Raw genomic sequence first — 27,541 nt, 5'->3', positions numbered from 1 at the left:
GGTGGCTTTCATGCACACACCCCAAGAGCGCTTGATTATCTGTGCTGAGTTATAAATGCCAGGTTAAAGGAAACTCCTCGACCCTGGTCTGCAACCACATTAAAGCAAAAGACTTCCCTAAATTTGGGGGATACATTGATGTATACAGAGATGTCTATGAGGGGGAGGAATAATCTGCTACTTCTCTTTCACTCCCTGCTTTATCTCCCTCCTCTGCTGCTGTACCCATGAGCTCAGTACTAGCCACTGCTTTAATCACCCAGGGGCTCCCAGCTGCCTGTCACTGCTGGGCTGGTTGGAGTTTTCTGACACAGATCCCATCTCTTCTGGATGCACAGTCTGCTGCTCTTGCATGAACATCTTCTATTGCCTTTCCTGTCGGCAGCGCTGCAAGGTAATGCAATCCAGTAAAAACCCAGGGGTTCCATCACACAGAAGGCAAATAAACACTAAAAAATCACCTAAACTCACTAACACATGAGCTCATTTGGACCTTGGAGTCTCTGACGGATGCCAGGGCTGACAAGGACAAATAAACCCCCTTGCATCAAACTCCACAGTAGCAAGGAGGAGAAAGGCCCCCTTCTCTAACGCTCATTGCCCTAAGCTCAAAAGCAAGTACTAAAATCCCAAGTCTTTCTGAACTTACTTGTATACAACAGACATGATTCCTTCTCAGACCCCTGCAAATCCTCATTTCCCTCAATTTTAAGCTCCTTTCACCCTTTGGAAAGACACAAGAGCTTGTCCTTGATCAAAAGAAGAGAGAAACCCACATCCAAAGCACTTATTTCTCATCAGGGTGCAAACCAGGATGAAGGGCTAGGGAAGACACAACACTAAGGTGATGCTACGGGACTGTTGGCATGGGAGTTCCCCTCTCACAGCCCCAGCCAGGGAGCTTAGAAACACCCCTCTCCTTGAAAAGCAACCCATCCAAACCCACCAAGGCAGAGAAGGCATCAACATCCCCTCTGATGGGTCCTGAGACTTGCCCAAAGTCACAGAGAAGCCCGTGGCAAGGCCAGGACACCCTCCACATCCCAGCCAGCGCTGGAGCAAGCCCTACTCCCGGCTGCCCTCCCCGGGATGCAGGGACCCAGCCAGAGGCATCATCGCAGAGGCGAACTGCGGGGCAGCTCCCTGCTCCGCACCCTGCGAGCCCCAAACCCAGCTCCCTACAGCCCCAGGCAGGGCTGGGCAGAGAGGAGGAGGAGGAGGAGGAGGAGGAGAAGGAGGCCGGTCTCTGCTCGCCTCCCCCTTCCCTGTCGCCGGGTTTCCTTGCAGCATTTCCATGCTAGAGGTCTCCACCGAGCTGCGGAGAGAGGATCTGCCTGGCTGCGCCGGGCCCTCTTCCTTCCTTTGTGCATCCCCCAGCCCCGGGCAAGCCGTGTCCCCCGCCCCGGCCGCCACGTCCCCTCTTCATCCCCTCCGGAGCCTCCCCCGGCCCTGGAGGCAGGAGGAAGCCGCCTCCCCGGGCAGGCAGAGCCGGGGGAGCGGCAAGGCACCGGCTGCCACGTCGTGCCACTCTCTTCCCGGCGCGGGCACAGAGGCCGCATCCCCACCCGCATCCCTGCATCCCTCCCCGCTCCGCTCCGCGGCGGCGGGGTGCCCGTTGGCGGATGCTGCGCGCCTCCCCGGGCCGCTGGTGCTAAATGCTGAGCGCCGACAGGATGGAGGAGTTTCAGAGCGAGGAAGAGGAGCCCTGGTACGACCAGCAGGACCTGGAGCAGGGTAAGGATGGGGACACCCTGCAAGGTGCCAGGGGTGGCGGGTTAGGGGGATGCGGAGGCAGAAAAGGGGGCAAATCCCGGGTTCGGGAGGGTGGGATACCTTCTGTCAAGCATCGTATTTGCTTGGCAAAGCCAGCGCCTCATCCTGCAGCGGCACCTCTATGGAAATCTCATCTCTGCTGCTCCAAATCACTGTCCTGGCCGTGGAAAGTTTAAACCCGATGGAGAGAGGCAGGGAGCCCAGATCTGTCATGAGCAGCAGGGTGGTAAAATCCTGTTGTGTTACATCCACAGGGAAGCTGGTTCCCCAGAAAACTTGCTGCAGGCAGAACCAAAGATGGGTAGTTAGGACATTGCTTTCATCTCACAGCAGGTGCAGGTAGGGTTAGCACACACACTAGTTAGGAATTAACACGTCAAAAATAATGTGCTGCTATGCTGAGGATGCTGAAAGTGTCTCTCGAAAGCTTTTGCCGGACAAGCCCAAATCCAAAGGGATCTTCGGATTTTAAGTCCCCTCATTACTTCTAGAGGTTCTAGCCAAAAAGCAAGAGAAATTGGGAAGAAGGAAAAGACAAAATCAAGGCCAAGTTTCAAACAGCAAAAATAGCTTTGCAAGAAGATAACATTCACTCACAGTTTGTTTTGAAGCATCTGTACCTACCTTTGCACTGCTTCTGTCTAATGCTTATCCTGAGGCTGGACAGTCAGTGGCTGTGGGAATTTGGGGCATCTATTCCTTATCTTAACATTTTGACTCAACACACAGTAAGTAAATAACTGGAAGTCCTGCTTAATGGCAATTGGCCCAGGAATGAACCAAACTGCTCAGTCAATCCACAGGGAAAGATTCCCCCCTGAATCCAGCACCTCTCCATCGCACTCTAGGTACAGTTATAGATGTGCTCTGGGTTGCCAGCAGGGACGCGCGGTCCAGCTGCAGTGCCTCTGCCCACCATCGCTCCAGGACATTAGGTCATGACTGAAAGTTTACACAACTTCAGCTGCAGGGCAGAGGCCCAGCAAGGAATGAATCCAGCTCCCCAGGGATCACTGCAGCTGGTTTTCAACCCATTTGTCAGCAAACAGGAAGTATCCATAGCAGGATGCTGCGTCCTGGGCTATGGAACACAGATGAAGCCAGGGCAGAGCACGGAGATGGAGCTATCGGCTGAATAAACAGCGCAGCCTTTGAGTGCTCAGAAATGCACATTGCTGGGTGACGTCTTCCCATGGCTCACAAGGGGCCTGGGCACTGCTCCAGGGGCGGGATGCAGGCTGAGGAACAGCAGAATCATGGATGAATATAGGGATTGTTGGACAACGCGGGACAGATTGATTTTGAGTGTAACGCCGTCCCTAGTGTCAGGTTCATGAGTCAGCACTGGCACCTTACAACTGGCTCACAACAGTAAAACCACCTTCCCACTGTAGGCCAGGTTCCTCACTCTGTCCTGGCAGTGTAATGCAGAATAACTGCCTCTGGATGATGGATTGATGCTGGGACAGCCTCCACCTTTGAGCACATCCAGGTCTGGAAGAAAACACGGACTCAAAACAAAGCCCAGCGGTGGGATTTGCAGCCTCCTGTATGAAGAGGGGCTGCACAGGCTTGCACAAACACAGGAGGAGGGATGAGGAAGCCTTTAACTAAAACCAGCCAACTGGAAAGGTCCTACAGGGTAATTACAACTGTAATTAATTTGCATGATGCACAAAGCATCATGAAGGGCAGTGCCAGACTTTGTCCACACACTCTGTGCCTTTGCATTATAGCCATAGCAGTATCCAGAGGTCTCTGGTGACAGCACAGCTGTGGAGCTGTTGGTTTGGAAATGGGGGGTGGAAGTAGAGTGTAAGACATCCCATGCAGCAAGGGCATGGACCAGCATTACTAAGAGGATAGGAATGCCAACAGCCCAGGGTCGCACAGAAACCCACGCCTGGCAGGCAGAGGACAAAAGCAGAGGCTTAGAGGCTGTTCCTTAGGAGTGAGGGGTGGGAGAACAGCCTTGGAGCTGTTTCTCTTGGAGCAAGGAGAGCAGAGAAGGTTCTGCTGTGAACTGGTTGGTGGCTGGGCCTTTATCATCATTTCACAGCATCAAGTATTTATGACATTTACATCCCAAACTGTTTGCTAAGCAACAGATGGCTTAACTGGGAGCAATGTGATGACTGTGTTAATTAACCGTTTTACCACCACAAAGGAAATCATAGCTTCAGCTCTGCTTCAGTACCTGTTACTTCCCTCCTCATCCTTCACAGAGCTTCACCTTGTTGAAGTAAGTCATTTTTCTATGAAAATAAACCCAAATTCCTCTTTTTCCCCCCTAAAGTGCCCACAGTGGTTGACTGCATCCACCACATGCCTTGGAGGCAGCCAGATCTGGTCCCCAGCCTCAAGGCCCTTCCAGCCTCCCTCAAATGAAGCTGGTGCCTTTCAGGTTCCCTCACCTGTTTGCTAGCATGCTGTAAGCCTGTGTGGTTCAAGGCATTGTATCAGGATGCCTTAGAACACAGAAGTAGAGACTCAAATCCCAGCCAGGATACCTAGAAGTGACATGGAAACAGTAGTGGTGTCCTTTGAGGTGTTAAATTCTTATGGTGTTCCCTCTGGAAAGGCTTTCTGATTTGAAGAAAGGGGTAAAAATGGAGCTCTGTTTGCTTGGTAGCATGGCTTTGCTTATTGCCAGGCTTTCTAAGCATGAATAGGTGTCAGTAGTCCTCTGGTTCAGCCACAGCCTCACCTTCTATGAGCTGGGGAATCTGTGCCTCTCCGCATTAAAGCCAGAACACAGCAATGATGAACCTTTTCCAGCCATCAAGAACTGATGATGTGGCTCCAGTTGCATCATACCCTGTGCAGAGTATGTACAGAGTATGCAGCCAGAGCCTGAGAGAATGAATGAGCTAAAATTAGAGAGTCTGAGCTGCGGATAAGTGGGGACACCTTTTCTGTTCATCAGAGGCATTTGTGTGTAGAAAGGCTGTGTGCCAACTCCATCACATCTGGATCCAAACAGAGCAGAGACCAAACCCAGCCACTTCCAGCTTTCATCTCCCCTGCAGCAAGCTCCCAAGAGAAGTCCTCCCTGCGGTCACCCCACTGCATTCCCTGATCTTCCCACTGCCAGCATTCCAGTCTAAGCCAAAGAGCAGGGTGCAGCCCAAGAGAAGGGCTCTCAAGGACACCCTTATGGTGTCTGGAGCCTAAATACCACCCAAGTGCTGGGGTGATCCCTCCTGTGTAAATAAACAGCCTCACACTGCTCTGAATTAGCCAGAGGACCAGAAGTAGCACAAGAACCAGCGCATCACCTCATTGCCACTGCAAGACTGATCATCCTCAGCCATAGAAACTTTTGGGCCAAACCATCTGCAATGCAGGCTTAGGACTTGATAGCTGTAACCTCCAAAGGTCTCCAGATTTAAGGATCTTATTTTAATTCCTCCTCCTCCTGCCAAGCATCTGATTGCTTGCATGCTAAGAAGGAAAATGACACAAGGTGCTGAGCTTGCACCGTTCCCAACTCATCCGTGTAAAGACACAGGGTCACCAGTGCTTTGGTGACACTAGGATAAAGCCAGGGGCACAGTGCTAGCACCCATAACTGCATCACCCAGCCTACCTGGGGTGCTCCATAAAGCCCCAATTCACCATCGGCTTTCCCAAAGGATTCACTGTGCTGGGGAGCAGTTGGTATCCCAGATTCTCTCTCTCATGACGCAGTTATCCCAGCTCAGGGGACAAGCCATGCAGCTTGCCTGTCCTCCAGCAGCACAGCAGTTAACTTGCTGTCTTTCCTCCCCAGTGGCAAGCCAGAAGGACGGAGTTTTGCCTGCAGTAGCTAAGCCACTTACTTATTTAGCAGTGCAGTACAGCAGGTAGCTTATGGAAGTGGAAAGTTTTCAGTGACTAATTGCCAAGCCGCTTGGGAATGACAAGAGGGACTAGAAAAGTCACAGGAGACAAGGGAGTAAGATGACAGCTAGGTTAGCCTGAGGGGGGATGAGAGCCTCCAAATCTGGGAAGGAAAACCAAAACAATGTAAGAATATATATTCTTATATATATAATGTATGTATTTTCCTAGAATAAAAATTCCCCTGTTATGTGAAGGCAGTAAGAAATGGGGGCATAAGAGAGTCTCACACAGCAACCTGCAGGATCTCCCTCCTGGTTTCTCACAGAAGCTCCTTCCTCCATCTGCTGAACCCCAGGCACATTAATTCCAGCTGTGGGAGGGAGCAGAATTAAAGGGACTACTGGAAAAGGAAAAGGAGAGGCAAAACAAAAAGAACCCAAACCCCAAGCATAATAAATCAGAGCTTTTCATATCCCCCATCCTGAAACAATCAGTGGCGTTTCTCCTTGGCAAGGCCGTGCATGAAGGATTTACAGCCCAAGTCCTGAAGGACGTTCTCTCCACAGCAGCCCTGAGCCCAGGGGAATGGGAGCCCAGGCACCAGCCACTAACACCCTGCATTCAGAGACTTTTCCTCACATCCCAGCATTTTCCAGCCCCTCTTCCTTTTGTCCTGTACCAGCCAGTGCTGCCTGGTGACAGGGGAGATGCAGTGATGCAGTGGGACAGTCAGGAGCCACATAGAGCTGTGATAGTACCAGGGTCCGACCCTGCTCCTGCTGAAAGCTGTGCCAGTGCTTCTGCTAACACACAGGTTACTCCTGCACACACTCCATCTCCTCTGCTAAAGGACCTTTCCCAAAGCAGCACATGGTATATTCCCACCTTGCCTGACTCCAACAGATCTCTGTGCTCACATCGAACACATCATGAGGGCTTCCAAAGCTGCTACTTGACCTGCTCAAAAACACATATCTGAGTCAAGAATTCAGTCAAATATCTCCAGTACAAAATACCCCGGAGGAATGAGACCAGATGTTACACAACTGCTGGTCTTCCACAGCTGGGAATTTCAAACTGATTTGAGGTCAGAGTTTGTTCCAGGCTTTTTTCCATGCATATTTAAAGCACAGTTGCAAACCTTCTCTCCAAAACATGACAGTTCTTTTAATGGTTTAAACAGTCTGTTCCTCTGCAGCCTTCTGTGATGTCCGTCTAGTTTACCCCACGTGCAGTGCAGCTGCCCTCGCACTGCTCAGTTAACTTGTCTCCTCCCTAAAGGATACAGTCTGAGTGTGCAGTACCCAGGTCCATGCTGACCTCTTCCAGTTATGCAGCTGGTGCTGGACCAAGGACATTATCGTGCTGTGCTCCAAGTTTTCATGGCCTGAAAGCAAGCACTGGATCCTGGGAATGCACAGTGGCCTGGGAGGTGGTGGCTGAGCACTGGGCTCTGCAGGATGAGGCACAACAAGGAAAGTGCAGCACATCCCCCTGAGCACGGGGCTCTGCAGCAGAGATGCTTCAGGAACACTGGCTGGGCTCCTGAAAGAGACATTGCCCTGCATCCTGCTCAGGACTACTGATGGACATAAACAACACCATCAACTATTTAACCACTCCCTTTCCTTGCAAACAAACTGGAAGGCTACAGCACTGCGTCCCTCCTGCATAGCTCCACAAATCCATCACTCACCTGAGAAGAGAGCCTCTCCCCACATGGGCAGCATCTCCAGCCAGTACCCACAGCCAGGCACCACGCACTGGGCTGTGTGTGAGCTCAGCACCCAGAGGAACAGGGCTTCAGAGCATCCTCCAGCAGTGGGTGGGAAGGGAGCAGTGGTGGGGCAGCAGCATGCAAGATGATACACTTTAAAGCCAAGCAGAGGGGCTGCTAGAGAAGAGGTTGCAGGTTTTTGGTGTTGCTGCAGAGGGTCAGGATGTCTTCTCCATTAGGTGTCACACACAACTTTGGAAGGAGGATATTTGCTGTACTTGTACTTGTGCTTCTGGCACATGAGCAGCAACAGACAAGAGTAATCAGCAGCCATGCTGCTGGTAGTGGTCTTGGTGCAAATGGCAGTCATTCTGGAGCTTGGTTGCTCCCTGAGGGACCAAACCACTTGGGATCAGTGGTCCAGCAAGGGCGGATGAGTTGCCTGGCGATGGCTCAGAGGAGCAGAACACGTTGTGTGAGCACGAGAGCCGACCTGGCTGTGGCAGCCCATTGCTGCGGGCACCATTCCCTGCCACACGAGCACACTGACCTGTCCTTCCCAGGTCACCTTTGCTCGCGGCTCAGCACGTGCACAGTACTGTGGGTGCAGCAGCAGCAGCCAACACGTAGTCTCTCTGGCGCTTATCCTCCTTGTCCATCCTGGGTCAGTTCAACCTCCAGAACACACAGGGGAGAGGAGATTGCCACATGGCAGCAATCCACGTCTGTCTTTAGCTTTAAAAGAGTCAAAGCTTCTATTCACGGTTCTCTGCATCCCAACATAATTAATTAGTCGGAGCTTTGCTGCCTGGAGGAGGGATACACGCAGGAAAGCGCTGGCTGCCTTTCCCACTCCTCTTTCCTCTGCTTCTCCTCAACAACTCCACTTGTATGCGTTTATTTAGGACACCTTCTGATCCAGGTGCACTATCAGAGCCTCCGAGATGACTGTTTCAGCCTAACAAGGCAAACACAGGCACCAAGGCTATCGAGATAAAGGAACAGCAGGGAAAGACGCAGCTGGGGTCCAAACCATGGTCTGATAACACGCTCTGTATTATCATGCTCTAACAACTTGGCAAAATGCACATTGATTGCTGTGGGCACAGGGATGGGACTGCTCTGTGTGTGCTTGTATAGACACATGCAGCTTAGAAGCAGAGGTAGCCATGCTAGGGCTGAAATATTAATGTATAGGGGAGGCTTTGGGGCACAGAAAGATAAGAGGGCAGAAAGAAAAGGCAAGCATCAATCAAACAAAAAGCCTGATGACCATCTGTGAATTAAAAGAGATGATGGAATGGAAACACTGAACAGGACTGAAAAATGCAAAAAGCAAGGAAGGGAGGGCAGGGCTGACAAGACTGTAGGGCCTCCCTGCAGCACAGCACAGCAAAGCTCATGCATCCCTGAACCCCTTATCAGGGCTTTTCACTCCTTGGTGGTGCCACTTTTGCTCAGGGGACCACAGACAGCACCAAGGGAGCTGCTCTCATTGCACTGTGCCTGCTTTGCCCTCTGCAAACCACCTCGCTCCCCTACCGTGGCTGACTGCAAAGCCCAAGGCAGCTCAGGGGTACGTAACAGATTACACAAGAGAAATAAAAGGGAAAGAAAAGAAGGAAAGCAGCAAGCAGGAAATCCAGCAAATCTCATTATCCAACAGAAACGCTCGTGTGACCAACGTCAGCTCAGCCCAGCTACAGCCACAGGTTGAAAGGAGAGGGAGGAGGAGGCTGTGCTGGCAGGGGCCTCACGCACACCCCTCGCCTGCTCTCACCAGCCCTGCCAGGGGCAGCTTTCCCCTTTGTTGCACTGGGCTGCTCTGCAAAGCAAACCCTGCCTTTTACTTACACCAAAATGGCAGGTCCCCATGAGAAACACACAGAACTGGGTAGCAACATTGGGAGTTACCCAGTGTAAAAGGGCTGGAGAATCCACGCCCCAGCAGTAACACTGGTGGCCCTATGAAAGCTCTGCCTTGCCATGGGAAACACTGTCTGTGGAATGGACATATTGAAAAAGCATTTCCAGGTTGTTTGCAGGATGCTGTCAGATGGCACTGGCTTATTTGCACCCCAGCATGTTCCCTTGCAAAGGCTTATAAGGGCTAAATACACAGAATGCTTCCTTCACCTCTCATGGAGTAGCAGTAAGTGCTATACAGAAGCTGATCTCCATTGTAATATACCCAGACAGCACAATCCCTTGCAACTAAGAAGAACAATAAATGAACGGCAAGCACACCCTACCCTAGGATAAACCAGCACAGCATCATTTATTTAGATTTCAAAAGGAATAATTGCACCTACCCTTGATTCTAAGTACCCGTGGGTAATGGAGCAGACAGCAAATGCAATTAAATTAAACATCAACAGCATTAAACATCAGTTCTTAACTCTGAACCTACCCCATCCATCAGCTAACAAACACCCTGAACTTCCTCCAGAGCCCTCCACATCAGAGCTCCGCGAGCAGCTCATCCCTGCTCTGAACCAGGTGAACTCACCATTTGCAGTAACATCATATGCATCCTATGCAGGAGCTGCCCTTCCACACTTCAGAAGGGACCACAAGTAATTCCTTCATAGATGCTAACTGGAAAAGGATGCAAATACATGCACCATAAACCTCTGCTTCTTGGCACCACAAGTCAAAGGACTTCTGTCACCCCCTGCCTTTCTCACAGGATAAGGACTAGGTTGGTGTATTTAAAGGTGAGGAGCAAAGCACAGCATCCTTCTTGCCTGTGCTTGGAGCAGTGGCATGTTCCCTCACAGCCTAAACAAATGAATCCCTTGATGCAAGAGAGGCAATAGGGGAAGCCTAAAGTGGCTGCTTCCTCCAGAAAGTCATATTTGTGAGGACCATCTGCATAGCCACTGGATCACCATTACGCAGAGAGCAGCTGAAACCTCCCCTGCCTGGCACCAGACTAGTGCTCCCCCAAAGCCACAACCAGGAGATGCTGGGGGTGGGGGGGAAGCCACTTCCAAGCATGAGCTATGGCAAAGACTGCTCTGCTAAACAGATGCAGGCCAGCACTGGGATGGCAGGAATAGCTTCAAACCCTCTTTGAGCCTCATTGCAAGTGCTTAGCTCCACAGCAGCCCCATGCAGCCCACAGCTGCCTGTGTCAGTATTGCCACAGGGTCTTGCAGCAGGGGAATACCCAGCAGTGGGTTTCTCATCATCTTCCACTCATACCCAGCCTGGTGCAGCTTTTGGATCAGGATTTGTCTCCCAGGATTCCTCAGGGGCACAGAGCTAGCAGAATTACTGCTGAGCTGCTGCTGATCTCGGCAGCTCCAGGACAGCTGCTCCTGCACGCACTGCCCAGACACGCTCCCCTCCACCAAGCTCTGCTGGGATTCAGCTCCCGCTCCCTTCCCACCATATGGTCTCTCTTCTCTTCCCCTCCCTCCTTGCTCAGGCGCCTTTCCCGTGGAAGCTTGCAGGGAAACACAGCCTCCATCCCTCCCTGCACTCCATAGGCACAGCTCTTTGTCTGGGGACACGGGGTGTCTCCTTGGCTGATGTCACTTAGAAGGGTCACATCAGCATCTGTGGTACTCGGAGCCAGAGGGCACCAAGCTGGTGCTGCCCAGGACAGTTTGCATCCGCAGCCTTCTCCCAAACAGGATTTGGGCAGCACCAATGCTCCCATCTTTTAAGTTGGATGTTGCCCATTTCTGAGCGGTGTCTTCAGCACAGAGGCTGTGGAGGGATCGCGTACATGGAGCAGACACACTGCAGTCATTCCCAACCACTTTATTTCTCCTTCTGCATCGAAAGAGAAGGGGGAAGGGAGGCATCAGCATATCTGCTAAATTAGGGCAAGTCATACAGCACTGGCTGATCTGGCAGTGGGGAAGCAGAGGAATACAACAAACCATAGGGAAAGCACAGTGTTATCCATAGAGAATCCCCAAACTCCTGAATTGTTCCTTCCCCCCCACCCCCAAACTTACTGAAATTTCACATTCAGCCTCAGGTTTCTGTGGTCTCCAAGGAGAGGAGCTGTGTGCTCCCCAGCCCCTGCAGAGCCACAATTAGTGCAAAGATAAGAGGGATCTGGTCTAAAGACAACATTAAAGCACTTCCATGCAGCATCCCCAAGGTTCCGCAGCCTGGGGGAGACCAACAGGTTGGGTTGGACTCAGGCACTAGGGGTGGATGAGGCAGGATTACTGGGGATGCTCGGGCTGGCTGGCAGGCAGCGAGTGAGTGAATGTATGTGTGTGACAGCAGCTGAGGCAGCTAAAAGACACTGAAAGAACCAATTCCCCCATGTCCTTCCAGCCTGGAGTCTCGCAGGCCCTTATGCTCAAAATGGAAACGAAGATTCAATTTCCTCCTCGGAGCTCAGCCCCTTTCTTTCCTCTTTCCCAGCCGTCCCCAAACGCTGCCCATTTTCCCCCATTCAATTATTGCTGACAGAGCCCTTTAAATTACAATGCAGGATCTTGCACTGCCTAATCCACTTAACTCAACCCCAGCTGATTAAATTGGATGCCATATGGTGGGAGAGCATTGGTGTAATCCACAGGGACAGGGACACACTTGACTCATTACCTGGAGCGCAGCACAGAGCCCTCTGTGCCGGGGCCCTGCCTGCTGCAAGGGATGCGATTTGCAACACGCTGGTCGCCAGCAATGACGCTGGCTCTGGCAAAGGTGGTGGTGCCATTAAATACAGCCCCAAGCAGCTTACAGGCACACATTGTCCTTCTTCTCTGGTGGCATCTGGCTGTTCCCTGTCCCCAGCTGGCGCAGCAAACACTCAGTCTCCCAAGGGCACTTTGGAAACAGGGGAAATTTAGTGCTTGGTAGAAGAAAATAGGTGGGAAAGTCCGTGGGGAAATGTGCCAATGTCTTGATCGCATTGATAGCTGTGACCCTCAGCCCAGGTCACTGTGCAACGAGGGGGATTATAATTAAGAAGGTCACAGCCTAGAATAACAGCCTGCAATGAAGGCCACAGCTGGAGAGCACATGCCCCTGGTAAAAGGGAGACTCAGGGCACACTGAGCAGCTCTGGCTAGAGCACATCTGAGAGTCACCCCTCCCACACCGCTGGAGCCACATGGAACGGAACATGGGTGTCATCCAAGCTAATAACACAGCAGCACTTCCAACAATACAGTGTTATCCATCACAAAAGCCCCATCTCAAGCACTGACAGCACTAATAACACTGCTCTCAGTGAACACTCACATCCAAGAAGTCAGCGTGAGCCTCAATTTGTGATGTGCCTTTCAAAGTGTGAGATCAGTGATTTCCCAGGCTCAGAACACATCCTAAGCATCTTTCTTCTTGCCTTAGTGACCAAGTATCCCTCTTTCCCAATCAACTGCATCACCAAAACAACCCCTAGAAGAAAGTATAGCTGCTCTTAGCCACGGCAGAGCCTTCACCAAACACAATTAGCTGCAAACTAGAGAGGAGCACTGATGGGCTGAGAAAATACAAGAGCAGGAGACCCACAGTCCCCTCACACACTGCAGAATCACCTCTCCTTAAGTATCTAAAACTGCCTAATAACCATACCAGAGAGAGAAACACACACCAGGACCTGTTGCCTTACCTTTTTGGAGGTCAGATTTTCAGGCTACCTCTAAAAGAGAAAACTCACCTCTAAAAAAAACCAGGAAAACAGAAACCCACATGCTCAGAGGAGGCCAGGCTTTAAGACAACCAATTCCTGTGAAAGCAAAGGGATGTTACCACAGCCAGCTGAGCCACCTCAGGCCCACAGACACATCACCTGATGTGCTCAAGCTTTGGCCAAAGGACTCACAGGGTCCTGCGGCTTTCTCTTTACCCAGTGTTTTAAGCCAACTACATGGTTCTCTCTTTTCCCTTGCACTTCTCCTAAAGTCCAGCTATTTCAGTAGTTTAAAAAGGGTGTCCAGAGGTGGCAGGGAGTGAACATGAAATGCTCTGTCCTCACCCTGGAGCTGCCCCAAGGAAAGAGCCACAGACCCAGTTAGTGCAGCACACAGCCAGTGCTGCCAGCCCTTGGGGCCACACATGCGTTTATTACTGGTGTCAGTCTATTAGCAGTAATGGATGGGGGCTGATGGCAAAGGCAAGGCACTCCCTTCATCAGGGATAACTGTCATTTACAGAGCATCCCCAAGGCTCTCATTCTAACGGGTGCTGAGTCCTTTTCAGCCCTACAGGTTTTGGTGATAGGGAATGGACATGCTGAGCACCTGCCACAGCTAAGCCCTATGGGCCTGACCCTGGCTATGCAGTGTGCAGTGCGGAAGTGTTAGGTAGCCAGCCAGGCACCAAATCATTGCATGGAGGATATCCTGAGCTTGGCCTCCCCTTGCTCCTGCAGCCAAGAGAGATGGAAGAGGCCAGATCCTGTCTGTCCTGTAAGTGTGCATCCATGTCAAAGCTTGCCAACACCATCATGCAAAGCATTCCCATGTTTGATGTGGTGGCACGTGGGGAACCACAGGAACTGCAGCAGCTTTGTCCCATCTTGCCTTTTAGACTTGCATTTGGCCGCAGAGCTGGGGAAGACGCTGCTGGAGCGCAACAAGGAGCTGGAGGACTCCCTGCAGCAGATGTATGCCACCAACGAGGAGCAAGTGCAGGAAATCGAGGTAGGGACACAGTTGGGATAGGGGTGGGGATGGAGCTGCTCAGTCACCACTGTCACCCAAAGGTAATGGTGGGGAAGGGGCTCTTCCACCAATGTAAACAGTTCAGATGCCAATAGAAAAGATATGCCAGATGGCATGGGTGTTAAAAGTATCTTCCCTATGTGCCTGAAGTGGGATTGATTAAGGTCTGGTCAAGCTCATCCCAGTCCTGGAGAGGGTCCCTTTCTCCCCCTAACTGGAATTTTCCCAATTCCCACATCCCCGCCCTCTGCCCAGATGTGCACACCAGATTTTAGCACCAGGTTGCATCTGGGTCACATCTGGCCCTCCCCTGCCCATCCACCAGCCTCCACATTCTTTTCCCTTTGCTCTGCTGCAGCTTTCCCTTCATTCCAGTTATTCATAATCACGTTTGTTCCCAGCTGGCCCCTGGGCACCCCCATAACACAGCCCTTTTGTTAGAGGCACAAAATAGCTCTTTCTGCAGGAGCTGCAATCTAAACCAGTGTTTCAAGCATCCTTTGGGGTCAGGGCAGTATTTCTAAGAGCCCACAGAAGTGATCTTAGAGGCTTAAACCTGCTGTGCCAAGAGGTTTTTCATCCACTGGAAAACTTCTAGGGATCTGCGAGTTAAAAAAGCTTGGAACCCCTCTGGTTTAAAAGGACACAGGGCAGAGTGAGTTCACAAAAGCAGCACATGGTGGCTCTTAAAGGACACTGGTGGATGGATTTAACCACCCCCTCCAGAAGCACACTCACTGTAGGATTTGGGATCTGGTCCCAGCTAAGAGTGATGCCCCAATCCCAGTCTTTGCAGGAGGAAAGCTTGCAGTGGCAGGCTCACAGCAAAGGCTCTGCACACACACGGGAGCCGCAGGACTCCTCATATTTCACAGACTCAGAGCTTTTACCTGATTTCCTAAGGAACTGCATCTCCTGCAATCGATCTGTCAGAAAATCCAGTAACCAACTGGTCCATTTCAGTCAACTGCAGTGAAGGGTCATGGTCCCAGGGGTATCAACTTTCTGTGGGTACTGGGAATAAAAAAGCAGCTGAAAAGAGATTGAGCCTAGTGCCCTTCACAGAGGGCAGTTCAATGGTATTTTAGACACAGAACTATTCACAGTGAGCAGGGGGGATGACTATTTCAACCAGGCAGAGGACAAATCAGCCACAGAACACACTATCAGAGGGAACAAGGGCTGTAGGATTTTCTGCCTGTGAAACAACCTGGACTGGGGATGTGGAGTGTTTTTGTTTGGCTTTTTCCTGCAGTACCTGACCAAGCAACTGGAGACGTTGAGGCAGATGAATGAACAGCATGCAAAAGTCTACGAGCAGCTGGACCTGACAGCACGGGACCTGGAGCTAGCTAACCAGAAGCTTGTGCTGGAAAGCAAGACATCCCAACAGAAGATACAGTGGTACAGCCTCCCCTCCTCCCACTGCAGCAATGCTGTGCCCAAAAGACCTTCATCTCCCCTTTCCCCTGCCCCAAAGCGCAGTGTGTCCCTGTTATTGAAGCCATTCTCTTATCAGTCAGGTTTTGTGGCTGTTTACAATGCAAGCTTGTTGCACTGATGCTCGTTAGCGGAGGTCAACCACAGCACAGACACCCTGGGACAAGGGCTGGATAAAGGAGTGTCTGAAGCTGCCAGGAGGGAGCCATGGCAGCCTCTCCTCAGATGTGTTTCCTTGAAGAAAAGGCACATAATGGTATTAAGGAGGTCCCCAGCACACAGCCCAGCAGCAACACCAGGCACAGATCCAGCATCTAATGAAACGCTGGCTAGCCCATGCTGAAACACCAGTTTATCAATAGTACTTCTTTCCTAAAACAAGCCCATGATCAAGGTCATCCCCGGAAACAACAGACTAAGCCATGTCCTTGCAATGCAGCGTCGTTTGCAGACAACTGTGCTGAGAGTGAGTTTTACAAACTGCATTCACAGCCACAACACAACTGAATCTCTGCCTGGTCTCTCTGTGTTTATCTCTACGTGATACACAAGAGGAAGAGAGCAAATAGCTCATCTGCTTGCTTTTAGTGCAGGGATATTCCAGGGTAGTGCTTATGTCCCAGAGGTGACTGGTTTAGCCACCTGGTTTGAGGACAGGGGGGTTCAAGTTAACACAATCCCTTGCCACTGCTTTAATCCCTCCTCTCTCCACAGCTTGACAGAAACAATTGAGGGGCTGCAGAATCAAGTGGAGGAGCTGCAGAAGCAGGTGGAGGAGATGAGGAGCCTGGAGCAGCTCCGCATCCGGCGGGAGAAGAGGGAGCGGCGCCGAACCATCCACACCTTCCCCTGCCTTAAGGAGCTGTGCTCCAGCCCCAGGTATGGAGCCCTGCCTGTTGCAACCCCGCCAACCTTCTCCCCAACTCTTCTGCCTGTGAACAAGCGATGTGGTGGGTTAGACCCTCTGGGGGTGCACAAAACCCCACATACACAGAACCAGCATCTCTGGCTCACCGGAACCAGTTGAGACGGTGCATTTTGTCCTATATGACTTCAGTACCCCCACAGGAGCACCAGTCACACACCAAGATACACCACATGCTGCCAAGTGCTGTACAAACACTGTCAGCACTATCGCACACTTGATCCTCCTTAAAGCCCAGGCACTGTTCATTCACTGACCTCGTGAGGGCATTTCTTGCTCAGCTTTGTCCACAACAGAAGCTTCTTTAAATAGATAAGCAATCAATAAGCTTTGTAACGGAAAGCATCCTCTGCCAGAGGATATGAACAAAAGACACTTCTACTGCAGCAGCAACGGGGCGGTTTATGAGGCCATAACCTAACCCCCAGCAAAATCCACTTAATGTCTCTGTGGTTCTTTCCCCCCAACTCCCCAGTCCCACTCTCCCCAGTGCCTCAGGACCTCTGGTTGCAGCTCTGCAGGTGGCTCTGAAGGTCAGGCTGCCCTTCATAACTTGGGAATCTGTTCAATACCTCCCCCGCCAGTCCTGCCTCCCAGGGAAGGCCACTGTGCTTGCTCTTCTCCAATCTGTTCGAACCACATAGGATGCCACGGGCACTTCATTGAGGAGGAGAAGCTGAGGGAAGGGGGAAGTGCTTGTTACCACTCCCCAGGCAATGAAGGGGCAACTCAACCATGTCTAAAGTCTCTACCTGCCTGCCTTGCTGTTTGAATCCTCTCCCACTCTCTCTGGAGCATCTCCCAGACACAGGACAGCAGAGCCTGTGCTTCTGGGTTTTGGCTGGTTGGGGTCTGGGGTTGCTGGCAGATGCAGAGAGTAGTTGGTGAACTCGATGATGCAGTGAGTAGCTGCTGAACTGCAGCAGGAAACACTGAAAGCCTCCCTCTTTCAGCTCAGAATGATGGAACTTGAACGTTCATCATTGCTGCATGGCAACACTGGTGGCTTGTCCACGTTCATCACTGCTACCAAATGAGATTACAGGTTCTCTGGGACAGAGATTGGTCTCTGTGTGTGGGACAGCTCCAGCCACACCTTGTGGTCTCCTGGCACATGGAAGAGGCATAGCTCACTCCATGAGCTCGCGTTTGCTCTCGGCACAGTGGAATCACTTACATGACAATAAGACACAAGGAGTCCCCTGTGGACTCTCACTTGGTCAAACACTATCAAGGATCTTCCTTCTCTTTCAGGTATGAGGACGCATTCCAGATCCACAGCTCTTCCACAGAGTTCAACCAGAAGCCACTGGAGAGGGAGAACGAACGTCTCCAAGCCATGGTGAACTCCCTCAGGTCCCAAGTCAACCAGGAGAAGCAGCGGAAGGAAAGGGTTGAGCGAGAATACACCTCTGTTATTCAGGAGTACTCGGACCTGGAGCAGCGGGTGTGCGAGATGGAGAACTGCAAACTGCGCATCAAGGAGCTGGAAGCAGAGCTCCTGGAGCTACAACAGATGAAACAAGTCAAGAAGTATTTACTCAGCAGAGAAGACAACTTATCCGAGGCCCTCCTTGAGCCGCTGAATAACGCCCCAGAAGCCGACTACATTGACCTGTCTGAGGAGGAGGGAGGAAAAAGCCATGGGCCATCAATGACACCTTCCCCAAACCACCCTGTCCGCAAGAGCTGCAGCGACACTGCCCTCAATGCCATCGTCACCAAGGATGCTGTGAGCCGGCACGAGGGCAACTACACACTGCATGCTAACAACGTGCGCAAGAGGGGCATGTCCATCCTGAGGGAGGTGGACGAGCAGTACCATGCCTTGCTGGAGAAGTATGAAGAGCTCTTGAGCAAATGCCGGCAGCACAAGGACAGCGTGCGCCACACAGGGGTCCAAACGTCCCGGCCCATCTCCCGCGACAGCTCCTTCAGAGACTTCCGAGGAGAGGGACACGAGTTGGAAGAGCGGAAAACCATGGAGAAGACCATCAGCAAACACGTGGAGGCCGTGGACAAGCGGCTGGAGCAGAGCCAGCCTGAGTACAAGGCTCTCTTTAAGGAGATCTTCTCCCGCATCCAGAAAACAAAAGCAGACATCAATGCCACAAAGGTGAAAAACAAGAGCAGCAAATGAGCCCCTGCCTCTCCACAAGTCCCGCGTGCAATTGCAACAGCCACGTCTTCTCTTCAAGCCCCAGGAAACGCCACGTGGCCCCTCTGCTTTGAAGGTTTGAGAGGTCTACAAGCAAGACAAGGTCACAGAGACTCAATTCTCTTTATGGAAGCTCTGGACAACTCGCTGGGATAATTGTACATTGTAGTTAGAGGATTCCAGAAACCGTATGACGGATCTCTGCATGAGTGACTGCAGCTGCCAAACATCACAACAGCAAACCACACAGCAAAGAACACGGATCACCTCCTCCACCCTTTACAGCTTGTCTTACAGCCCAGTTACCTGCAAGCAAAAGCCTGGATGTCCTCCAGCATCCTCCCACAGCTGGAGTGTTTCAAAGTCAACCAAAAGCCATCAGAACCCCAGGGGCTGCTCCAGTACGCCGGCCCACTTTGGTTTGATGGCTAAGAACCTATGCTTGCACCCAAGAGAGTTCCGTCTACGCCTTCCCCTTCCCCAAAGGGCAGTATGTTCTTGCTATTGAAGCCATTTCTCTTACCAGTCAGGTTTTTCAGCTATTTTACAATGCAAGCTTCTTGCAACTGGAAAAACTTGAAGAGAAACAGATGATTGTTCTGTCTTCATCAGCATCATGTAGTGTTTCAGTCCATACCCTCCAGACTTTGTAGGCACATGGGATTTCCTCGCTTTATATCTGCCCCAGGTGAAGCACTGTGCCTGGTAGGAACTCAATGACCAGGGCTTTCCCATAAGCTAGACAAGAAGTGCTATTACAGTATCAGAGACACGCTTCCATCCCATGGTCTGGGTACCAGCCCTCTGCGCTGTGCTCTCCAAGAGGCTGCCATTGCCCCATTGTAGCAAACTCCTTAAGCACAGCTTGCATGGGCTTGCAGAACTGACTACCAGTGACCCGCATGCAAGCGGAAGGATACAGCATCTCACAGTGCCAGGAGCTCTGGCCCTGGCAGTAGCACTGACCACACATTACCCCCCACTTTTGCTCTGTACATCGCCCCAGTCGAGAGGACAGATTGCAGGGTTTCTGCTGAAAATCACCTTCCTCGGCCGAGATCCTATCTCCAAAGGTTGTCACCTCTCATGTGCACTTCCCAGCACTGAAACCTCCTCACTTTTGCTTCCACAGACATGCAAACACACAGCCAAAAGGCCACTGCAGTCTCAGGAATCACCAGTTTCCATTGCTCACGAACCTTGTATTGTCAGACACACATTTTAGGCAGAGAAGCAACATTTCATTACAGTTTAGTCAACACCCTGAGCACACAGCTACAAAACACAGTGTAAGCTACCTATTCTGTACCTGCCTGGAGAAGCTCCAGGCAAGATCTGGGTTCTGTTTTCACCAGCTTACATTCCAAAACCTTGGGTGAATGGCTGGGAATTCTGCAACACTGAGATGAATAAATGAGAATGCAGCTTTGGAGTGGAAAGACTGTTAAAATGGAATTATCCTCCAAGTCCAGGGCCTTGATGTTATGAGGAGCCACCTTCCTTTCACTCACCATGGAGGTAATGCAAAAATACGCCCCTAAAACACACTCTTGTGTTACACTGAGAATCACAGAGGTAAGTTGGCAGGAGTGCAATGCCCAAACCATATCTGCTCCAGAGGTCTCCTCCCCAATCCATCCTCCACCATCCACTCTGCTCTTCCACGCTCTGCATTTTCAGGTGCCCCAAACTCAAGAAGCATCAGGAGCCGCACGCACGACCGTGGCTACCAGCTCTGTAACAGTATGGAGAACCTTCATGCCTTATTTATTTATAATGGAAAGCAGTTGTCTAATAAAAGAAAACAAATAAAACTGAACAAGAGCAGCAGCAGAAGCAGCGTTGGTGATTTTCTCAGAGCATCCGCCTATTAAAGTCACTGTTTGTAGCAAGGTATGGCTTGAAGTAGTGGTGGTTTAAGCTGACCCTGCAGTCCTTTGGTTGCTGCAGAGATGTGGGAAGAGGATCACCTTAAACAATCCCACATGAATCAGCATCACTGTGTATAGCAGATTAAGCAGATTTTCCAATGCTTTATTCTCTTTCTTGTATAAAAAGGAACACTGATGTTCTCAAAGCCAGGACTTTCCCTACAGCTCTTTTAAGAGCAGCAGAAGAGTTATTACTTTGATTTACATGTACAATTTGGGTCAAGATAATGCTGGAGGCTTCCCTGCAGAAAGCAGAGCAAATACACCAAACCATACTGCTGCATTACTTATATAACATACATTCTACGCACTTGGACCACTAACATTTGCCACATGATGGAAACCCCTCTTTGCCAGCTCTGCAGCCTCTCTAAATCCACACCATCTCAAAGCTGGCAATTCAAATGCTATTTTTGTTTAGGCCTTTTCTTGAAAGCCTCAAACCCAAAGCTGACGGATGGGAGTAACGTGGCATTAAAACTGGGCTTCACAAAGGACCAGCTGCTGTGTATGAGCAGTTTGTTTAGCTCAGTGCTAAGGGCATTTTCCTCTGCATCCAAAAATATTAGTGGCCATATATACACATCCTGATGACTCCGTGAGTCACAGTCACTTGATTCTTTCCTTCAGTGAGGCTTTCAGCAATCAAAGGAGGGGAAAATACACATTTCCTGGTCTTTTAGCCAAGCTTCCATCTAAACTTTGCATATTGCTTTGAAAACACCAAGGAAATCTACACAACTCCATTAAGAGGTAAGAGGAGAATATTAAGCAACCACACTGCTGACCACAGAAGCAGGTCTAATAGAGCAGCAGCTATTTAACAGCACGGCTCTGTGGTTAAAGACAGAAAGAAAAATACTGCATGCAACTGAAAAGGATGAGGGGAAGTCTGATACAATAGGAAATAACGATTTAATTCCAGAACCTGGCAAAACCAATGAACCTGTGCAGCTCACAGCAATCAGATCAATAAGGGCACAGCCTGCCAAGGATTCAGATTTATGCTGAACTCGAAAGATGACATTGAGACAAGTGCATTTATATCACATCTAGTCTGTCTTCTTCTCATACCACCCATCAGAAACCCACCCAGCATCACAAACAGGGATGGAGCACTTGAAGCATGAGTTCAAGGGATTTACAGAGCTCAAACCCTCATGGGGAAGGAGATTCCTGACTCAGTCTTACCTCTCTTGCAGGAGCTTAACCCTTCTGGAGGGTCCCTCAAAGAGCTGATTTCTCCTGCATTTATGGCTCATGCCCTCACTCACATGAGGAGCAACGAGCTTCTTGACACACCAGCTTTGCATCACCTTTCAGGGTCGGCTCTTTACAGCTCTTGTGCCCTGATGAACACCATGCCCAAAGAGGGAGAGCTCACTTTGTAAGCCAGTTCACTTCTCCACCTTAAACATCAAAAGCTTGGCTCCGCTTGGGTTAAAGTAAGACCTCGCCCCCCAAACCCTCCCTGGTGGAGAGAGCTGTTTCCAGCCATCATCCTGGTGTTTACAAGGCTCTTTGGGCATCTTTATCCACCATCACAGAGTGGGAAGGAAGCAAAACCACAAACACGTCCTGTTAGATAGGGCTGGGTCCAGCTCTGACCTTCAAGCCCCTTTCCCAGCCCCTTTGTCCATCCCACAACTTGCCCTTGGCGTGTTACCAGCACAGTGACGACGCCAGCGTCTGATACCAGTGGGTAAAATGAGTCATTCTGCTTTGCCTATTTTACCTCTGGCTACAAATCATTTACCTGTTCCTGATAGAAATTAAGGTCACCAGATGGCATGGCTTGTTTCTGACACTGCTGGCGGGGTTCTTTAAAGCATTTCAGCAGAGTCTGGATGGGAGAAGCAGAGCAGAACCTCAGGACATAGAGATTTGATTAGAACAAAGCATGGAACCCCTTAGATGGGACCCAGCCCAGCTCCTCAATCACTGTCTTGTATCAGCTTCAAAACACCCTTCTTGACTTCACCCCCCCTTTTAAACAGAAGACAGTCAGCTCCTCTCACAACACCAGAGCAACACCTCACAATACCAGAGCAAACGACAGCCCCATCCCTTCCCTGCTGCCAGAAACAGCAATTCCTGCCCTTCCCAAAAGCCAGCCTGACAGCTCCAAAAAGCTGCGGAGGATATGCACAAATGCTTCACTCCCCTGCATCCCCCATCGCAGAATGATTTGGATTGGAAGAGACCTTAAAGATTATCTAGTTCCAACTTCGGCATCTCTCCTAGGGACCTGGAAACACACAATGTATCAGCATTCAAAGCTCTGTAACTATACATATACATGTAGATGCAACTTTTTGGCACTCTTGAGTAGATCAAATCTGAAAGTTGAAGCGTCCCAGGTGCAAACTCCAAGTACATGGAAAACTCTGGATGTGTTTTCAGTGCCACAGCTGCCCATCACTGCTCAGCCTGTGGGAGTGTGGGATGCAGGCAGGAGCACATGGTCCCCACCACTGCCCGCACCCCAGAGCTGGGAATGACCTGCCCACAGCCCCTATGTAACCCTTTACACTTTAAAACCTATATAACCTTCTACACTCTTCCACGGTGCCCCCCACACCCCATATATTCCCCGGACCTCCCTTCCACGGGTCCCCACATATCCCATATACCACTTAAGCTGCCCCACAGATCCTATATGCCCCCCCCCAAGATGACCCATAGACTCTATATAAGCTTTATAACCTATATAACCCTTACGCTTTATAACCCCTATAACCCCCTATACTTTATAACCTGTGTAGCATCCTACACCTTCCCAAAGCGCCGCACAGACCCCATATACACCCCAGAACTCCCGCACCCTCCCACGGTGCTCCAGAGCCCATAAGCCCCCCCTGACCTGCCATGTCCCCGCACAGTGCCTCACCTCACAGACCCCAAATACCCCCACACACCCCCGGCCTCAAACACCCCCCTCGGCCCCACACACCCATCCCAGGCCCCGCCCCGGAACGCGGCGCGCAGCCGCCGTTTCCGTAGGGACGCCGCGGCAGCGCTGCACCGCGGGAGCCAAGATGGCGGCGCACACGCTGAGGGCCCTGTGCCGGCCGCGGCTTCTCGCCGCCCGGTTCTCGCAGCGGGCTGGCGCCGGGACCGAGTACCGGAGCGCGTACAGCTTGGACAAGCTGTACCCGCCACAACAGCACGGCGACAGCACCGGCACCACCCCGGTGAGCGGGGCGGGAGGGAGGGAGAAGACGAGCGAGGGGCGGGGCTTGGTGCCTGAGGGAGCGGGTGGGCGGGGTTTAAGCCAAGAGGCGGTGCCATCGCGGGTGGGCGGGGCTTAGCGTAGCTGGTTATAATTGGAGTGGGCGTGGGTTAGCGAAGGGGCGGTGCTTAGAGGGGGCGTGGCTTTCTCGGCTGTTCGCCGTCCCGTCCCTCCGTGGCACCTAACGCAGCATTCCATGGTGTTTTCCAGGAGGAGCAGCAGCCACCCACCCTCGACATCCCCATGAGTGAGTTCCCCCCTGAAACCAGCCCAGGCCATGGTGCTCCGCCACGTCTGCCCTGGGTTAGGTGCCCGGAGGTGTTAGCCTGGATCGTACCTGTGCCAGCACCAGCAGGAGCTGTGCCTCCGGGTCAGCACGCTGCCGCTCTTCTCTTCCAGGTCGCCTGACTGTGACCTACTGCCGGAGCAGCGGCCCCGGTGGGCAGCACGTTAATAAAGGTGAGGAAGAGCTTCTCCCCCTTTGATGGGGAAGTCTTCAGTTTCTTCCCTGTATGGGTGGTAAAACATTGGGAACTTGAAGTTAAATCACAGAATAGGGTTGGAAAGGACCTTAAGATCATCTAGTTCCAACCCCCAGCTGTGGTTAAAGAGCATCTTTGTGCTGCCCCATGCTGAGCGTTCATTATCATTACACTTTTAACACAACTCCCAAATCTTCACAGTGCTCAAGACCACTGGTAATGCATTTGATTCTCCTCCTCTGACTGGGAGCACTGCTGCTACACTTGCCACATGAAGCACCACCTCTGTCTGATCTGTTCTCACTGATCAGACACACAAGCAGCCGGTTGGTTTCTGGGACTTTGAAGCACAATAAATTCTCAGCTTAATTCAAATAAACTGTAAATACTGCCATTAAAAATAAGGTGGCAGCACTTGCTGTAGAAAGGCAAATATCATGACAGGGTATCCATAAAAATCTAGAGGTTGCCTTTTAGAATGGTATGTAAAAATACAGAATCATGGAATAGTCAGGATTGGAAAGGACTTAAGATAACCAGGAAAAAGGTGATCTTTCAGGACAGTAATGCTGGAATCACCCTGTGTCCAAAGCCAGCAGTGAACAGACTGAATTATCTCGTAAACCTTAGGAACTCAAGCCATTACATAGACAAAATACCCTGGTTTTCCTCTCAGTGAACACCAAGGCAGAAGTTCGGTTCCACTTGGCATCAGCAGACTGGATTCCAGAAGCTGTGAGACAGAAAATGGCATCGATGGTAACAACCCTCCCTTGTAGCCACAGTTTAAACATCACTTTCAGACGCGACATGGCAGGGTGTCAACGATCACATCCCGTTTTCATCCCTGCAGTACAGGAATAGGATAAACCGAGCTGGTGAGCTGATCGTGAGCTCTGAAGAGAGTCGCTACCAGATGAGGAACCTGGCCATTTGCTTAGAAAAGATCCGAACCATGGTCACGGAGGCTACGGAGCAGCCCAAGGTGGTGTCTAAGGAGACAACGCAGAAACTCATAGAGAGGTATAGCCATTGAAATGGCCTTTTATTGGAGATGGATTCAGATCATTGTGTGACATGATTTTGGTTGCTGTTTGTACAATTTTCATGCTTATTTGGATTTCCTTTGCTAAGAATTTCACTGATCCATTAGATTTTAACCACTTCCCTGGGTAGCATCCCAAGAAGAGGGGCTGGTTTTTCTATCTGTGGACATTTGTCATCAAATCTACGCTATAATATATATAATATGTATAATATATATAACTGTGCTCAGAGTTGAATGTTTGAATGTTTTCTTGGTGCCCTAAAGGAGCTTTTAACCTTGTTTTAGGGTGGAAAAAATGAACCGCGAACGCCTACGACAGAAAAAGATACACTCGAACATAAAGCAGAGCAGGAAGGCAGACTTTGACTGAGAGAGCAGGGATCCAAGACCTCGGTGTACCAGCTTCATAAAGAAACGGCGTTGGCGGCTGTAGATGGTGCTAGGCTCCTGAGCTGTGTTGAATAAAAACGGTCTGAAAATGTACATAAAAACACAGAACATCTCCTTTTGAATTGGAAAATTATTGTTCTTGTTTGAAACTAAAAACTCAGGGGTTTGTATTATATATATTTTATAATATATAGAATATATAAATATATAATGTATTTATAAATATATATTTAATATAATATATAATATAATATTAATATATATTATATATATTAAAATAATATTAATATAAATTATATATTATATATAATATTTATTTATATAAATATAATATATTTTTATATATATTTGTTATATATTATATATATTATATATAATATATATAAATATATTATATATTTATTAATAATATATAATTTATATTGTATATATATTAATTCTTTGTGTCCTTTAGCCCTCTGCTCTATGAGAGCACCCTCTGCTGCTGAGCACAAAAGCAGCAGTTGATGTGGAGGGGAAAGAAAGGCAAGAGTAAAAGTATAACTACGTACCTAAGTACAATTCACCATTTCAGGCATTTTCCATTCATTTCAGTTGATCTTTTCCTAACCATAAGGTGCACCTCATTGTGTTAACGTGACCTAAAGCCACAGCAGGATTCTGGTAGGAGGTGGGTGCTCAAAGACCAAACCACCCTGTACGTCCAGGAGGATGCTGGTCCTTGGGGTGCGACACCAAAGCACCTCAGTGAGTCTCTCAGGCTTCAGGAGTCACTCATTAGGGAGTCCTGTGGGTAACGTGGGGTTTGCTGCCGGGTCACTTCATGGGGGTGTCCTCAAAAACACCAAAATCACCCATTTTTCATCCTCTGTCAGGGCCCCAGTGGCCTAATGGATAAGGCACTGGCCTTCTAAGTCAGGGATTGTGGGTTCGAGTCCCACCTGGGGTGAGCAGAGGTGGCTCTGTTTTAGGTAAAAACCCAAACAAGAGAGGGAAGCGCTCTCTACCGGTCCCTGGACACTCTGGAATTCCCTTTGGAATGGGGGCAGTTCTGAGCTCTGCCCTTACCCAGCCCAGATTGACATTTACATCTGCAGAAAGCAGAGCTCAAAGCCGCACAGGCTGCCCGGGGGATGCAGGAGCACATCAGTGCATCCTGATGCGCCCCTGCACACCAAGGCCAGCAAAGATGAAGTCCGCCCCGGCTTAAAGCTTTTCACCATGGCTGCCGGCTTCTCCCCTCACAGCACAAGCGGCTGCAGCTCTGAGCTGTGCCCCGGGCTTGGAAATGAGTGGGGTTCTGCTGCTTCAGACGTGTTTCTGGCACAAAATCATCACAGGAACACCAGCCGGGACAGCAACAACCTCAGCTGAGGCTGCCTGCAACCAGGACACGTCACCAGCGCCTGCTCTCCAGGCCTCCTTACCCAGGTTTTGCCACGAGATTTGCTAAATCATGCTTGAAGCCTTGGGCAAAGCAGACCGGGGGGGGCCGCTTCAGAGACTAAAAGCACGTTGTAAGGCTGGTTTCGTACACCAACACCTCTCCTGCGTGAAGATGCCTGAGCCAGGGGTTAGGGAAACCCGGAGGGGGGTGTTCATCCGCCTGTCACTGCAGCACCGATCCCTCCCCATCCGTATCACCCCAAAACCGGCTCAGATCCGCGGAAGGGAAAAGAGTCACCCCAGATGGGACTCGAACCCACAATCCCTGGCTTAGGAGGCCAGTGCCTTATCCATTAGGCCACTGGGGCTGCGCACAGCCGTCTTTTTTTTCAGTGCCGTGACTTAACTCTCTGCTGGCCGGAGGGGACGCGGCCGCCATGACCGGGACGCGGGGCCCCGCACAGCCCCGGGGGCTCCCCCGGCACCGGGCAGCGCCGTCCCCGCCGAGCCGCGCAGCGCGGCCGCATCTGTGCCCACAGCGCAGGAAGGAGGCGGTGTTGAGGGGCCGCAGGGTCCCGCGGAGGGCCCAGCTC

General features: G+C 50.7%; 2 protein-coding genes, 1 long non-coding RNA gene and 2 other non-coding genes across 5 annotated transcripts; 3 read left to right on the top strand and 2 right to left on the bottom strand.

Annotated features, from left to right (window-relative positions):
* Positions 1–2,480, bottom strand: LOC136021279 (uncharacterized). Its single transcript, XR_010615714.1, has 3 exons — positions 2,398–2,480; positions 1,834–2,052; positions 1–387 (listed from the first exon to the last, which is right to left on the bottom strand). It is a non-coding gene; the product is annotated as an uncharacterized LOC136021279 (long non-coding RNA).
* CDR2L (cerebellar degeneration related protein 2 like) lies at positions 1,275–20,309 on the top strand. Its single transcript, XM_065693326.1, has 5 exons — positions 1,275–1,734; positions 13,823–13,935; positions 15,212–15,360; positions 16,111–16,275; positions 17,576–20,309. Exons 1-5 carry the CDS (start codon positions 1,656–1,658, stop codon positions 18,459–18,461), a joined length of 1,392 nt encoding a protein of 463 aa, XP_065549398.1. The 5' UTR covers positions 1,275–1,655; the 3' UTR covers positions 18,462–20,309.
* A 3,103-nt stretch (positions 20,310–23,412) lies between these two features.
* Positions 23,413–25,674, top strand: MRPL58 (mitochondrial ribosomal protein L58). The gene is made up of 6 exons (XM_065693482.1): positions 23,413–23,604; positions 23,853–23,889; positions 24,042–24,101; positions 24,801–24,883; positions 24,978–25,147; positions 25,458–25,674. Exons 1-6 carry the CDS (start codon positions 23,449–23,451, stop codon positions 25,540–25,542), a joined length of 591 nt encoding a protein of 196 aa, XP_065549554.1. The 5' UTR covers positions 23,413–23,448; the 3' UTR covers positions 25,543–25,674.
* Positions 25,675–26,438: 764 nt separating this feature from the next.
* On the top strand, positions 26,439–26,511 carry TRNAR-UCU (transfer RNA arginine (anticodon UCU)). Its single transcript has one exon. It is a non-coding gene; the product is annotated as a tRNA-Arg (tRNA).
* A 732-nt stretch (positions 26,512–27,243) lies between these two features.
* On the bottom strand, positions 27,244–27,316 carry TRNAR-CCU (transfer RNA arginine (anticodon CCU)). The gene has a single exon. It is a non-coding gene; the product is annotated as a tRNA-Arg (tRNA).
* Positions 27,317–27,541: the final 225 nt, after the last annotated feature.

The sequence above is a fragment of the Lathamus discolor genome, chromosome 13 (assembly GCF_037157495.1).
Source record: "Lathamus discolor isolate bLatDis1 chromosome 13, bLatDis1.hap1, whole genome shotgun sequence".
Taxonomy (NCBI): Eukaryota; Metazoa; Chordata; class Aves; order Psittaciformes; family Psittacidae; genus Lathamus; species Lathamus discolor.
Note: the sequence above shows the minus strand (reverse complement) of the source record. Positions and strands in the feature narration are given on the sequence as shown.

What these genes read in the sequence shown, in the direction of transcription:
- CDR2L (XM_065693326.1), top strand. Translation starts at nt 1,656, where the DNA reads ATGCTGAGCGCCGACAGGATGGAGGAGTTTCAGAGCGAGGAAGAGGAG. An exon ending in CCAGCAGGACCTGGAGCAGG is followed by an intron (nt 1,735 to 13,822) that starts GTAAGGATGGGG and finishes CTTGCCTTTTAG; the next exon opens with ACTTGCATTTGGCCGCAGAG. An exon ending in TCCCAACAGAAGATACAGTG is followed by an intron (nt 15,361 to 16,110) that starts GTACAGCCTCCC and finishes CTCTCTCCACAG; the next exon opens with CTTGACAGAAACAATTGAGG.
- MRPL58 (XM_065693482.1), top strand. Translation starts at nt 23,449, where the DNA reads ATGGCGGCGCACACGCTGAGGGCCCTGTGCCGGCCGCGGCTTCTCGCC. An exon ending in ACAGCACCGGCACCACCCCG is followed by an intron (nt 23,605 to 23,852) that starts GTGAGCGGGGCG and finishes GGTGTTTTCCAG; the next exon opens with GAGGAGCAGCAGCCACCCAC. An exon ending in TGGGCAGCACGTTAATAAAG is followed by an intron (nt 24,102 to 24,800) that starts GTGAGGAAGAGC and finishes TTTTCCTCTCAG; the next exon opens with TGAACACCAAGGCAGAAGTT.